Below are 14,088 nucleotides of genomic sequence, written 5' to 3'. Positions count from 1 at the left end.
CAGCACGTACAACCCACTCAGCTTCTCAGCTGGAAATGACTCACAATCCTTGGGTTGGGTGATGTTTAACCTGTAGCCAAAATAAAACCGGATTTAAAAGAAACGCAGGAGTAGCGCTGTGAAAGGTACAGTAACATTTAATAGCATCTCGGAAGACAACACTGGTTATAAACTTGCTTTTTGGCAGGAAAACAAAATGCACTTGGTCCAGGATTGCAAAAAAGCCAACTCAAAGAGGAAAGATCGGACAGCTGGAGCCATCAGCTGTTCTGGGGCAGCCCTGAGCCATTAACGCTCACAAGGGAGCCCAGCCAGGGTGGAGGGAGGCCAGAGCAGCACAGATCCCACTTCCAGCCCCACCCATTCCCCAGGCAGCCTTCGCTCCCAGCTCCACCGTGGTGGGCACTCAGACCCCCAATTCTGTGCAGTATTTTTGCATTAAATTAAGACAAACAAAAAACAGAACAAAACAAAAAAAAACCAAACCCAAACCCCTTTACTTAGTTGCCATAATCTCTGCAGTTGAGATGAAGAAGGGGGAAAAAAAAAGAGGAAGAAATAAGGAAGTGAGGCAGCAGAATTTACAATTTTAACAGCAACTGGGAGAAGTGGGAAGTACCCTGCAGCCCTAAGCCCTTCCCTCCCGAGGCAGAGGAGGGGGCTGAGGGCCAGGGGCACCTCGCACAGCCCCGGAGGCTTTGCTGTTTACAGAGGCACTGGAAGCTGCCGTGAGCCAGGCCCAGCTCTGCTCACAGGCCAAGCGCAGCGAGCATCACACTTTCTTTGGATCCCTCTGAGATGATACCGGGGTGAGGCAGGAGGGAGTTGGAGGCAGCTGCAATGAGGAGTTTTGGTCGTGGTTTTTTTCCCTGTGCTGGGATATGAGTGGCGGTGCCAGGACAGCGCTGACAACCTGGAGGTGAAGGTGGTCGGAGATGAGGGCGCTCAGGAATGCAGGTAGAGTCCAGGATGGGAGGGGAAGCAGGGCTCAGGCCAACTTCAGGAACTCCTGCAGAGTGTTTTGCTCCACTGCTTCCACAAAGAGCTCGTAATCCTACGGGGAAACACCACACGGTCACTCACGAGGCAGGAGGGTCCCCGAGCCCACGGCACAAACTGGTCACAGCCAGGCACCAGCTGGTTGTGCCAAGGATGACAGGACAAAGCCCCACTGCCACCCAAAGCCTGCGCTCCCCTTTTCCCAAGGCAAACGGTGAATCCTGGCAGCACCTGGTCCCTGCACCTCACAAGAAATAACTTGCAAGGCATCTCGAACATCTGTAGCAAAGGCAAGGACAGGACATCACCCACCACCCAGCCCCAGGGTGCCGAGCCTGGCGTGAAGCCTCACCCCGCAGTACTGGTCCCCGTTGACGATCTGGGGTGGGATGGCTTTGGGGTTGCCTGCCTTCGCCCTCATCTCCTCCCGCAGAGCGTTGTCCTGGGAGATATCCACCAGCTCGTACTTGATGTTCTTCCCATCAAGGATTCGGGTTACTTCGCTCTGTTGGGATTTGATCTGGAAGCCGGGTGGGAAAGGCAGGTTACGGGGAGATGGAGAGGAGCCCGAAGGGAACACACCCAGCGTGCCAGCCAGGCTCAGCTCTGCACCCACGGCAGCGCGGGGGGCACACCCAGCACGGAGGGGTGCGTTTGGGGACAGATGGGGACCGAGGATGGGCCCGGGGGGGTTTGGCTTCCCCACGGGAAGAGAGATAGCCACCCACGGGAAGAGGGGCCCCGCAGCCCGCAGCCCTGCCCGCCGGCGCTCACCTCCCGGGAGCCGGTCACCGAGGTGCTGTAGACCTTGAGGGTGCTCATGGTGCGATCGCGGCCGCTCCCAGCGCTCAGCCCGGCCGGGGGAGGGAGGCTCGGAGGGATGGAGGGAGGAGCGGCAGCCCCGCCGCCGCCCGGCATGTGACTGCAGGGGCCAATGGGGCCGGCGGGCCCGGGCATGCGGCCTCGGCGGGGCCGGCCCCGGGAGCCACCGGCACCGGGAGCCACCGGCACCGGGAGCCACCGCCCCGGCAGCACCGGGAGCCACCGGCACCGGGAGCCACCGCCCCGGCGGCACCGGGAGCCACCGGCCCCGGGAGCCACCGGCCCCGGGAGCCACCGGCCCCGGGAGCCACCGCCCCGGCGGCACCGGGAGACACCGGTACCGGGAGCCACCTACCCGGACAGCCACCGGCCCCAGCCCCTCCCCAGGCAGGACGGCCTCGCACGAGTGGGTCAGAGCAGCTTTATTTGATTCTCCAAATCCTCGGTACAAACAAGCGGTGAGACAGAGGCTGGCACAAAGACACAGAGCCCAGGGAGCGGGGGGACATGCGAGGCACGAGGAAGGGGGGACAGGGAGGGGACAGTGTCCTGTCCCCGTGGGTTCTGCAGCAAAGGGCCCAAGATTTCCCCTGCAGCAGCAGCAAAGGGCACATGGGATCACCCTCTGGGCCAGAGGGGCTCCGCTGTGCAAGGTGAGGAGAGGAAATGTGCCCATGGAGGGGACACGGGACCTGGGCAACAGCTGAGGTGGTTCCAGCCACAAAAAATCTCATCTCAGAACCACCTCTGCAGGGGCAGAGGGCAAACCTGTCCCCTCACAGCACCCATGGAGGAGATCTTGCACCTCCACAGCAAACGGGAGGAAGAGATGGTGCCCAAACCCCCGAAGAACCTGCAGGAGCCAGCAGAGCTCCCGGCACTCAGGACAAACAGCATCACAAATAACCCTGGAAATGTGTTTTGCTCAGTCCAGAGCACCAGCAGCCCAGGGACAGACACAGCCAGGAACACAACAACACCCAGGGAGAGCAGGACGGACAGACAGACAGACAGACACTGCCAGGCACACACTGCTCCTCGTGAGGGACAAACCAACCCAGTTCCTTGTCACCATTCCCCATGGTGGCCAAACACTAAGAACAAAACAGATTTGGTCTTAAAATTTTAACACAAAGGAATAACAAAAACATTTCTGCCAAACCCAGGGCTCGCAGCCCCAACATGAACCAAGAGCAGCCAAACAACACAAATGTCAGCAGGATTTTTCCCCCTCTCATAACTTGGTATCTTGCTCTCAAGATGAAAACTAAAGTTCCACCCTCGGACTCTGTACTGTAAAGCTGTAACTGAGGTTAGGGAGGGTTGTGGTGCAGTGAAACTGATCCCACGATGGGATTTAGAAATCCCATTACTTGCAGAGGAGCAGGGAAGGAGGGACAGGGCTGTGACAAAGCCCAAGTGGCCACTGCCTTGCAGGAAGAGCTCCCTCATTGGGACCAGTATGGCTTTCTCCCAGTAAAGCAGAGATGTGTCCCCAGGGGCACAGAGGCTCTGGCAGGGGCCACAGACACTTGGAGCTCCCCAGGATTGTTTGTGATGGCTCTAAAAGGCTGTGAGAGGGAAGAGCAGCTCCTCACCCGCCAGTGGATGCCTCGGGCACAGAGCAGAGTGGGGGCAGAGGGTTCTTCCAGCTCATTAAGGCACCTGAGCATCAATCCACTTCCTCTGCAGTCTGAATCACAGCCCACTACTCCCAGTGCTGCTTCAGGGGGACAAAAAGCTTAAGGCTTCTGGGGTAACAGTGCCCAGGGGGGAGGGTTTCAGAGTCTTTTAGTGTTGCTTTATTCCTCAACTCATGCTGGCTGCTGAAAGACACTGGTTGCATTTACCTGATGAAAGCAGGTCCTGCTCCATCAATCCAAGGCAGTAGCACCTCGATGTAAATGCCAGGAGTGTAACTGGCACACCTGCCTGCCTGTGGAATCCAGATAGCCCACAAACACTCTGATAACCCTCTGGTCACACAGGACCTGCACAGGGAGGCTATCAGCAAGACCAGGGCATGCATTTCCCTTTTAGCCGTGATTTTAACCGTCACATTTGCATGTTCAGCATTTGACATGCCTGGAAGGCAAGTCAGAATTCATCTCCCAGCATCAGAGACCACAGCAGCTCCAGCAAACACAGCATAAAACAGATTCCACAAGATCAAAGCTACTGCAAAGCCTGACACCAAAGCCCTGAATTATCCCAGTTAGCCAGTCAGCAGCTGAACACTCCTGCCAAACCTCCTGATTCCTCACAGATCAGGCAGGTCACACATCCTGTACCTGAGCAGAGGGATGGTAAAGTGCTGAATAGGTTTAGGGTTGTAGGAGCACAAGACTCCTGAGAGTTTCAAGTCTTCATTCCCTGTCTTACTTTGGGAGTGTTCTTTACTGGGTGATGCAGTTGTCTCCCATGTCCTGAGCGTATCTGTCAGATATCGCAGTCCTCAAGTCCTCCACCTCTTTGTGAAGCTGTTTTACCTCCACCAGTTTCTTGGCCAGTCCATCAGGGCTCAGCAGGTCATCCTTCTCCTTCACAGGGTACTGCACAGCTGTGGGGTCAGAGAAGGGAGTTTCCTCACATGCACTTCTCAGCAAGGTTCACACACATTTGCAAGTCAGCCAGAAAAACCAACTCACATTTGCAAAAGAGGTTCTACTTAACATTCAGTTATTACAACATGCACCTTTGAAGCAAGCCAACCACAGAAAGTGTTCAGAAGCCCAGAAAGAGGAGAACTTTCCATGCTCTGTGTGAGTTATTTCATTCTGCCACAGCACGGGAACGGAAGGGTTTGTTCTGCTGTCGCTCTGTACTTACAGTGAATGCCCAGGAGCAGAGAGAGGTTGGGGTCCTTGCCCTGAGCCCTCTGGGTGACAATGCTGTAGACAGACTGTAAATCCTGCAGGCAGCTGGCCAGCTCCCCGTGCAGCTCCTGGGCCAGGTGGGCTGTGTCAGCAGGCAGGGGCTGGGCCGTCAGCTGGGCCTGCCGGAGCTGCTCCTGCAGCGTCAGGTTCTTCTCGATCAGGTCCTGGTTCTGCACGGACAGCTGGACACACGGACACGGCACGTCAGGGGCAGCACTGCCACACCTGATGCACCTGCTCTGTGATGGGAACACTGAGGGCAGGAGCTGGTTTGCTCCAGCCCTCCAGGCTGTGGTCAGAGGAGCCAGTGTCACTCCCACACAGGGTCTGGATCAAAGGGGAAGTGCCGCACCAAACTGCCCTGTCCCTGCCCAGGCCAACGCAGTAAAAGCTTCCAGGAGGTTGTGCAACCTGGCAGTGGCCGTGCCCTGCCTTCAGAGCCGAGGCTGTGCTTGGACTCCCGTTCTGCTGCCCCCAGCTGGCAAGCTCGGCCTCCTCCAGCCCATCCCCATCAAGTTCCCGAGGCACAACCTGCTCCTCCTGCCTTCCATCAGGAGCTTTTCCAGCTCCTTTCACAGCCCTGACAGGACAACTGACCAGCAGGAAGCAGGAGAGATTGAGCTGCTGACTAATTCTATTCTAATTAGAATTAAAAATGAAACTATTCAGGGCCTTGCTAAAAGACAATCCAGTGTCCATTCAGTGCTACACCCAGGCACTCCAAACACCCGCTGACCTCTTTCACGGCAGCCCGGAGCTGCTGCAGAGCGTTTTCCCTTCTCATCGCCTCCTCCTTCAGAGCTTGGCTTGTCCCCTCTTCCTGGGCCACCTGTTCTTCCAGGTTCTGGAACAGACCATGGGAACACAGTAAGTTTAACTCATTTCATGGCATATTCTCAAGTCTTGGGTCCCTCCCTGTCACTTCTCACCTTGACTTGCAAGGACAACTGCTCCATCTTCTTCTGCTTTTTGTCCACAATCTGGAATTAAAAGCAGAGGCATCAGAACTGGCCTCACAAATCCAGTAATACCACCAGGAATTCTCCTTCAGTAAGACAGCCATCTGCTCTCTTTCTCTTTCCTGTCCATTAACTGCTCTAATCATAGATGCTCTTAGGAGTGGACGTGGATAAAAGGCACTATTAGATTTATCAGCTAAAAACAGACCAGAGATATTGTAGTCTTGTGGTTTTCCTCTCCCCTCTTCTGCATTCTGCAGCTTCTCCCCAGCATTACTGGAGAAGTGTGTGGTTATCACAACAAGAACAGCTTTTAGAACCCTGCAGTCTGGAATTCCAGGAACTGCTGCTTCAGTGTCTTTAAAAGTCCCTGATTTCATCTGAGTGCCTGCTGTGACTCAGTGGGAAAATGTGTGATTCCTGACTGGGACAGCCCCTTACCTTCCTGAGGCAGTCACACTCCTTCTTCAGAGAGTCATGTTCCAATTTCTGCCTCTCTCCATCCTGAGAAGGGGGTCCTCTCTCTGCATTCTTTGCATGCTGCTGCAACTTGTCCTGCAAGCTGCAATAAGCAGAACATCATGGAGGGAAAAAACCAGTTTTATTTACAATCTCTCCCTTACCTTAAGGAGGGAAACAATATGAGGAGTGAAATTAATTTCATATCAAATGTCATTATTGCCCTGTTTGCACCCCAGCCCACCAAGGGCTGTGCATCACCTTCCACGTGCAGCAACTCCTGCAGTGCCAAGGTGAGGCCGATTCCCGATTCCTACCTGCGCACAGTGGACAGAAGCTCCATCTCTTTGTGTTTTTGGGTTTCCAGCTGCAGCTCTTGCTCCCTGAAAGCAGCCTGGACATCTCCAAGCTCTGATTCCAGTGCCAGCACTGTTTCCTGCAGGGCAGTAGTCTTCAGTTCAGATTCCTTCAGCTGCAGAGGAGTAAATGTAAGAGGAGTAAATGTAAAAAAGAGGAGTAAATATAACTACAGAAAAGTTAAACAAGTATGTGAAGAGCCACCATTGCAACTCAGAGGAAGTTTTACCTTCTGACTCTGTTTCTGGTGGTCCTCAAGAGTTGGAAGATCAGCCAGGTATCGTTCCAGGGTCTCGATTCTTTGCTGCCTCTCTTTGTTTTGTTCAGATTCCTTCTGGCATTTCTTTTTAAGGTTATTAATGTGTTTGTCTCTTCCCTTTACCTGCAGGGACAGTTACAGACAAATTTAGTTTATTAAATTTCTTATTTATTCTTCAGTCTTCTGTAAGCCCACTCATTTAGCTTTTTGCACTGTGCTAAAATACAAGATCCCCTTAACCCATTTTTGTTTATTTAGCTAAAGACAGGCATTTTTTTTGGTTAAAAGAGGAGGCACTGAAATGTTTGTAACTGCAGGAGGAAAGGCTTTTGCTTGTAAACCATAGTCTACAATGAGATGAGAAAACACCTGCAATTACAAACTGCCACAGAGAAGTTTCACCACCTCAGCACTACACTGACAAGAAAACACATCTTCCCATCTCTACAGCAACAGGATCATACCCTTTCTTCCTGCTTCTTTAACTCCTCTGCGTGTTTCTGCACCGTTTCCTTCAGTGACTCCCGGACCAGCTTCACATCCACCTCTGCAGCAGCCAGCTTCCTCTCCAGCTCAATGTTCTCCTTGCTGAGGGACTCTGTTTTCTCTGTGAACTGTGCTCGGAGGAAGGTGTTCTCCCTCTGCAGCTCCTGCAGGCAGAGAAGCCCCTGAATTTGGTGGGGTACAAAGTGGCCCTCAGCAGTGCCAGGGCTGTGTCCTCCCAACTGCCAAACATCCCTCAGCCCATCTGACACACTCTGAAACAACACCAGGTGTTGGCATCAGCAGCACAGCTTTAACCAAACCAAAGGGCTGGAAACCTCATGGGGCACAGAGGTGCTGGTAACACACAAAGGGTAATTTCTAGTTTGACTGTGCACAGTCCTGCTCAGCAAACACCTCAGCAGCAGTGGCAGGGCCATTGGATTCAGCACATATTTCTCACTGACACCTGCTGTACCTGCATCCTCAGCATGTAGACGTCTCCATAGGTGGCTGGGCAGCCCAGCAAGGCACTGTGAACCTGCAGTTCGCTCTCCCGGACCTTCTGCTCCAGCTGGGAAATGTGCTGCCTTTGTCTGGAACAAAACAGGCAATTCACTCTTCTCAAACACAGAGAGCAGCAACACAAAACAAACAGTGCCACCACCACCACAGCACTGCTGCTCCACACAGTGACAAGCAAGGCAGAAACTCTGCAACTCAGAGCTCATCTGCACAGAAATAACACTTTGACCTTTTTTACAATTCTTACTGACTCTTCTTTTCCCTTTCCTCCCTTCAAAACACTCCCCCCAACCATGATTACAGATAAAACACACAAGCCTTGCATGTTTTGGAGGATCCTGCTTGACTCTGGAGCTTAGGAGTGAAATGAACAGGTGACTCAAAGTAAAGAAGAAAAAGTATCTACAGTCCAGATGCTGAAAGTACTTTCCATTAGGACTTTTTCAAAAACCTTGTGCACCACTAGTCTTCGGTGAGAGAAGTGTTGTTTGCCAGCCCAAAGTCACAAAAACCAAATTTAAAATAAAGGCCTCAAAGAGCTCCCAGAGTCCTTAAGCAGAAGAGGCAGTTATTTTGTCATCCCAGATAATCATGACGTGAACAGAAATCTTTATCTGTTAAAAAACACAGAAAACCGTAACTAAAATTAATTTATTTGAGCCCTTCAGGATCACTGTCCTTATTCCAAGGAGAGAAGAGCTCAGGTTGTTCTCTTAAGGTGTTTATATTGTTGTTTGCAACAAAACAAGATCAACTGGACACAAGGAACTCTGAGAAATGAGCCCTTCTTGGCACTTTCCAAACCTTTCCTTTCCAAATGGAATTGGACTGGAGTCTTTAAACCACATAAAGCCTCACCTGTCGATGAGGAGCTCTTTCTCCTTGAGCAGGTTTTCATTGGAGTTGAGGATATTGATCCACTGAGCTGGGTCAGGTGCAGGCAGGGATGGGGAATACAAGGAGGAATGGGGGCAGGTGCCTCCATTTTGTAACTGCAAGAGGAGACAAAACAAGGAGGGAGAGGTTTGTGCCCCACAGGGGTAATTGCAACACTGCTGGAGCTATTTTGCACACTGTGTGCTCATCTGCATGCCAGGGCATGGCTATTTCAGTCTCTGTTGATGTCCAAGAACAAGAAACTTTGCCCAAGCACAACTGGAGATTAACAAATAATTTTAGATCACTGTGCTAGCTTGCTGGAAACAATTTGTCTCCATTAGGGTACAGCTGGTGGGAAGTGGTAAACAAACTGTTTCCACCTAATGAACTGCAGTTAGTTTCATGTATTTTCTCAAAAAAGTCTGTCTTAACCCTCGATACAGAAGAAAGCTATTCTAGACACTGTTTAAAACCTCTTAGCATGCTTTTTCTTCACAGTTTCTATCAGACAGGGTATTTCAGCTCTTGATCTGGCAGCTGCTGCAGCCCTGTAACTCAATCCAGGGCTGCTCTGCACACACAGCGTGTCAAATGATACCTGTGACACCACAAGCTGTAAAAACAGACCATTAGGAGACTTTTGGTGTCACTCAGGGAGAAGCATGAAACATTTTCCTCCCAGCTCCTTAGTCTGGAACAACAATTCCTGACTAAAGAGACAGGAAGGGTTTCCAATTCACACAGTCACAGCTGCCTACCTGCATCTGCTCCACCTGCAGCCTCACTTTGTCCAGCTGCTGTTTCCAGGCACTGAGCTCACAGACTCCCTGGTGGGGGTGCAGTGTGCAGCCCTCCTGCACCCACGCTCGGGCTGGGGGAGCTACTACAGGTTTTGAATAGAAATTGTTGGCCTGGAGTCCCGCTGGCATCAGCCTGCTCCCGCTGGGCCACGTCCCGTCCCGGGGCTCGCAGGCTCCGTTGGCCCCTGGCGCCTGTTTGCTCTCTGGCAGCACCTTGTAATGGTCCTTCCCTGCCTCAGAGCTTGGGTTGAACTTCTGGCACCTGTGCAGAGGGTCAGTGCACACACTGTCCAGAAAGAGAGACTGGTTAAGGGTCTGCTCGATGGCAGGGGTGTCAAACTTCCAGGCGTCTTCTGTCCTCGTGTGATCAGCAGCAGGAGGCCAGGAGCGCTCGCAGCCGTTCTCCCCCGAAGCCCTGTAGAGACGCAGGAGGTCCCTGGGTGGCACCTGAGAGGACTTCCCGGCGTTCAAGTCCCCGTTCCTGGTGAGTCCTGGGCGGTCAGGGGCAGAGGCTGGCATGGCAGAGCTCTGGGAGCAGCCCTGGTCCCCTGCAGGGCACAGCTTGGAGGGCGAGGCACCCAGCGTGGAAGGCATAACGTGGGCTGTTGGAATGGTCACCTGGGTTTTGATGGGATGGAATGAGGAACTGCTACTGGAATTGCAGAAGTCTGGGGGAAGAAGGAGAGGGGTATTGTAATTACAGTCCTGAAAATACAATCCTCCAGTGAGCTTTCCAAAATGATTTTAAAACCGGTTCCTTTCCCATTGAACATGTCCTCCAAAGCAGCAGCATGACTCAGGCACACCCGTGTTCCCCCTCACTACAAGTTTCAGGAACCTGCTGACCTTTCCCTACAGGAAAAATCCAAGCTTAATCCATATTTTTAATCCTTGTTTTTAGAATAATCTTGAATCAATAATGTTATCTTTCTCTAGGTTTAGAAATCAAGTCCTTGATACTGAATAAAAAGGCTGAAACTTACTGAGCTGAACACTGAGCCCGTGATCCTGCTCTGCCTGTCCCACGGCTCAGCGACTCCCAAGCGTGAGCAGAGCTAAGAGGAGCCTTCCCTGAGCCCATGGTGAGCCTCCAACATCGCTGACCCCGAGGATCTGACCTTCCAGCTCCTCCAGGACACCCCAGCAAGAGCCCGTCCTAGAGCTGGAGCAATGGCTCTCACCTACGGCCACAGGAAGTGAGGCTGAGCTCCCGTCCTGCCAGTGGGGCACCAAACCTGGCTGCAGGGAACTCGGGGTTATTCTTAGCAACTCTCAGATTTCAATACAGCAACAGCAAGGGCTGAGAAAGGCAAACACTGAAGCGCCCACTCGTTGTCCTGAGACGTTCTGTGTCCCAGAAATTCCAGGTTTCTCCCAGGAACACTTGATTTCCTCACAGCTTTGGCCAAAGGCCCATCCCCACGTGATGCTCTAACAAGTCACCCTCCCACCTGTTTGTGCCCTCCAAGCACTGCCACAATGAATAAACAAACACTACAATTCGAATACAGCCCAAATCACACTCTGCAAAGACCAAAATCACACTACAGAAGAACTGTCACAATAAAGGCACTTGATCCTTTCATCAAAAATGAGCAGTGAGGGCAGAAAATCTCTCAGCCACTGCTTGGCTGTGCCTGGGGACTCCAGAGAACACCATGCCGCTGAGGAGCTGCAAGCACGTTCACCTTGGCAAAGAGAAGAGACAGCACCATTTCCTTTTACAGCCTCTAAATTTATCCCCTGGTGTCACTGTCAGGAACCAGAGTTCCCTGACCAGCACCTCACGTGGGGGTGCTGCAATCAGTTCCTTGAGTGTGCTGAGGGTCCTCACAACAACATTTCTGATTAATGTACTGAGCTCAGCGTGCCTCAGCAGCAGCCAGGGCTGCAGGTCACCCTGTGACATCACCAGCGCTCAGAAGGGACATTTCCCAAAGGAAAATCATCTCCCCTGCCCCCAGCTGCCAAATGGATGTTTTATTATCCTGAGAGAGGCCTGATGGAACACTTGAACACGTGCTGGTGTAATATTTCTAGCAATACTTCCAACAGGCAGCCCTGGGCCTCCATTTCACTGGCACATTATTGAGATCTACAGCTCTTTCCAAAGGCTTCCTGGAACACAAAGATGTGTGAAGTGTTTTAAGGAGTGCCACAAAGTCCCTCATTACTGAAAAAAGAATCAGTGAAGATAAAAAAGTCAGGTGGAAAGGATTGCAGGGACCAGAAATTTCAGAGTGGGCCTCAGCTGAAGGCCAGCCTGCAGAATTCTCAGCTCTAGCACTGCAGAGCCAAACGCTTCTGCACAAAGGCACCTATAAATTATTTCCTTAAAAATATTTTAAAAATCACACAACAGACTTGCTGATAAATCTCTCATTGGACAATAAGAACCAGCAAGTCACCAAGGTGGCTTTTAGTCAGTTAAAAGCACTGCAGCAAGACAATAACCAAGCTCAGAGAAACAGCCAGCCCCCTCCTCACATGGTTACATTCCAGACACCTGGATTTTAAATAGTTTCAGACATTCTGACAGGTTTTGCCCTCCAGGTTTTACGTTCTGACCCAGTGGTGCCCATCACCTTCGGTGCTGTCCGAGCAGGAGGTGCCAATTCCCCCATCCCCACTCTCAGCCACGCTCGGCCAGCGGCTGAGGCGGCTCTGGGGCTTCACACTCTTCCACTCAGCCTCCAAGAACTTGCTCTTCTGACAGCTGCTGGGGTCTGGAGAGAAAAAAACCAGGGATATTTATGCTTTAATTAAGCCATTTGTAATTACCAGTGCTTCCAAACACCAAACTGCTTCTTGTTCCGCTCCCCGTGTTCCTGTTAAAAAAATATCTTTTGCAAAAGGAAATAGCAGGAAGCACAGGGAAGTCAAATGATATCAACAGGAGACTGAAAAACAATCTTGGTGAGGAAGTCAGAATGCAGAAGCTGTAAATTATATTCCCATTGATTAGTTTGGTCATGTTACACCCAGCTGGTGCCCTGAATAAAAAGAGCAGCACAGCAAAACTGGGCAAGTTAAAAAGGTATTTTTACATTAACTCTAAAGAACTCTCCCAGATTCATCAGCTATCAGCTTAAGGGAGAAATTCCTTATCAAATGATTGCTGAAAAAGCAGGCAAGGATAGGAAAAAAGACCTTTTTTTAACAAAAAGCTTCTGGTGGAGAATCTTCTGAGGGCCACGTGTCTCCTCAGAGAAACTGAAACAGGATCCCACAGCAGCAGGGCTTTGGAGAAAGGACTGTCCTTACCTGATGGATTCTTCTGCAGGAGCCTCAGGTTTGGATCTTTCTCAGGAGCAGCCATCTTATCTATCTAGAGAACTGGATAAATGAATAAAAATCTTATTTTGAGTATAATCCACACCCTGTTCCCGCTCACCAAGCAAAGGGTACACACACAGCAGCTGCTCATTTAATATTTAATTAGCTGCTTCTCCCAATAAGATCTGATTTTTCCCTGCAGCAACTCTTTAAAAAAAAACAAAACAACTTTTAAAGTTTTCTTTATGCCTGAGTAAGGAGAATTAATGTTTGCACCATTCTCCAGGGATTCAGCAACACCTTTCAGCTGTTATCCCCAAGGCAGGTATTTAGAGTTTTTACCTATCACCACAGTACCTGCATGCTGAATCTGTGTCTACAAAGACTAAAAATTTCTCTTCAAAAGTCTTAACTCTCAACCAGATGATTTCTGCCCTCTGTAGAGGTCACTGAGAAACTACATGAGGAAAAAAGTCCTTCAAAAAGCAGCCTTTCTGTGCCATGAATAACAATCTTTATCTGTCCAGAGTTTTGGGTTAATTTATCTATTTCTCTGAGCACTTCAGATAGTGAATTTCCTGTCTTTGATAATGCAAGTGCAATTTACATCTACACAGTGGAAATTCAAGGCCTCTACAAACATATATTCAGTCCTCAATTAGCAGCTGTTACAGATTTTTGTTAAACAGATTTAAAGAGCTCAAAGACATTAATTCCTAGAAAACATTCATATACAACCTAGGAGAAACATTGGGAATACAAGAGGATAATGAACCAGGAACAGCATTTTACCCAGCAAAGAAATGAAACACTTCTACATAAATGTAGTACTTATTATGGTTAATTTAGGCAGATATGGCTAATTTCAGATAAATTTCTGACGCGCTGGAGGTCCCGGTCCTTAAGGAGCCGGTCCCTGGATGTGGGGGCTCCGTCCATCAGCACCGGATGATAAAAAGGCGGAGGAGCGGGTGTCGGTCCTGTGGGCCCTGAAGAGAAGCGGGAACCGATCCCTGAGGGGCTGTGGGGGGAAGGCCAGGATGAGCTCAGAGACCGGTCCCGGAAGGGCTGGAGGGTTCGGGGCACGGTGGCGGTGTGGCAGTGGCGCTGCCGGTGCCCGGTGGCGGTGCAGTGGTGGCGGTGCCGTGTTGGGTGTGGGTCGGGGATGGGATTTGGGGCTGGGGTCGGGTCCGTCCCTCACCTGCCGCCGCCGCCGCGCCTCTCCCGCCACCCCCGCGCGCCGCGACCGTTACCTCCACCGGCGGGGGGGGGGCGGAGCTGAGGAGGGGGCGTGGCTAATCAGCATATCAGCCAATAGAACGCGCAGGCCACGCCCCCACCCATGGCTCATTGGCTCTAATGAGCGCTGTCCCCACCCCCATCAAGCCGTGCAG

General features: G+C 51.4%; 2 protein-coding genes across 3 annotated transcripts; both read right to left on the bottom strand.

The window, feature by feature from the left end:
• Positions 1–119: 119 nt before the first annotated feature.
• Positions 120–1,886, bottom strand: SH3BGRL3 (SH3 domain binding glutamate rich protein like 3). Its single transcript, XM_086863344.1, has 3 exons — positions 1,774–1,886; positions 1,352–1,519; positions 120–1,054 (listed from the first exon to the last, which is right to left on the bottom strand). Exons 1-3 carry the CDS (start codon positions 1,819–1,821, stop codon positions 989–991), a joined length of 282 nt encoding a protein of 93 aa, XP_086719470.1. The 5' UTR covers positions 1,822–1,886; the 3' UTR covers positions 120–988.
• Positions 1,887–2,228: 342 nt separating this feature from the next.
• Positions 2,229–13,932, bottom strand: CEP85 (centrosomal protein 85). Of its 2 annotated transcripts, XM_086863330.1 has the most exons (15): positions 13,896–13,932; positions 13,487–13,715; positions 12,683–12,754; positions 12,004–12,144; positions 9,377–10,086; positions 8,598–8,731; positions 7,693–7,810; positions 7,196–7,381; positions 6,702–6,854; positions 6,433–6,587; positions 6,098–6,218; positions 5,627–5,677; positions 5,434–5,541; positions 4,651–4,879; positions 2,229–4,381 (listed from the first exon to the last, which is right to left on the bottom strand). In XM_086863330.1, exons 3-15 carry the CDS (start codon positions 12,735–12,737, stop codon positions 4,218–4,220), a joined length of 2,325 nt encoding a protein of 774 aa, XP_086719456.1. In that variant the 5' UTR covers positions 12,738–12,754; positions 13,487–13,715; positions 13,896–13,932; the 3' UTR covers positions 2,229–4,217. The 2 variants fall into 2 exon arrangements, with proteins under 2 accessions (XP_086719456.1, XP_086719455.1); XM_086863329.1 differs by lacking the exon at positions 13,487–13,715.
• Between the last annotated feature and the right edge of the window lie 156 nt (positions 13,933–14,088).

Source organism: Cyanistes caeruleus, chromosome 26 (assembly GCF_971803275.1).
Source record: "Cyanistes caeruleus chromosome 26, bCyaCae1.hap1.1, whole genome shotgun sequence".
In the NCBI taxonomy this organism is placed as follows: domain Eukaryota; kingdom Metazoa; phylum Chordata; class Aves; order Passeriformes; family Paridae; genus Cyanistes; species Cyanistes caeruleus.
The sequence above is the reverse complement of the archived record's forward strand: the minus strand, read 5'-3'. Positions and strand labels throughout refer to the sequence as shown.

What these genes read in the sequence shown, in the direction of transcription:
- SH3BGRL3 (XM_086863344.1), bottom strand. Translation starts at nt 1,821, where the DNA reads ATGAGCACCCTCAAGGTCTACAGCACCTCGGTGACCGGCTCCCGGGAG. An exon ending in CGGTGACCGGCTCCCGGGAG is followed by an intron (nt 1,520 to 1,773) that starts GTGAGCGCCGGC and finishes CCCGGCTTCCAG; the next exon opens with ATCAAATCCCAACAGAGCGA. An exon ending in ACGGGGACCAGTACTGCGGG is followed by an intron (nt 1,055 to 1,351) that starts GTGAGGCTTCAC and finishes GTTTCCCCGTAG; the next exon opens with GATTACGAGCTCTTTGTGGA.
- CEP85 (XM_086863330.1), bottom strand. Translation starts at nt 12,737, where the DNA reads ATGGCTGCTCCTGAGAAAGATCCAAACCTGAGGCTCCTGCAGAAGAAT. An exon ending in CCTGCAGAAGAATCCATCAG is followed by an intron (nt 12,145 to 12,682) that starts GTAAGGACAGTC and finishes TTTTCTCTCCAG; the next exon opens with ACCCCAGCAGCTGTCAGAAG. An exon ending in TCTGCTCCTGGGCATTCACT is followed by an intron (nt 4,382 to 4,650) that starts GTAAGTACAGAG and finishes CTGACCCCACAG; the next exon opens with CTGTGCAGTACCCTGTGAAG.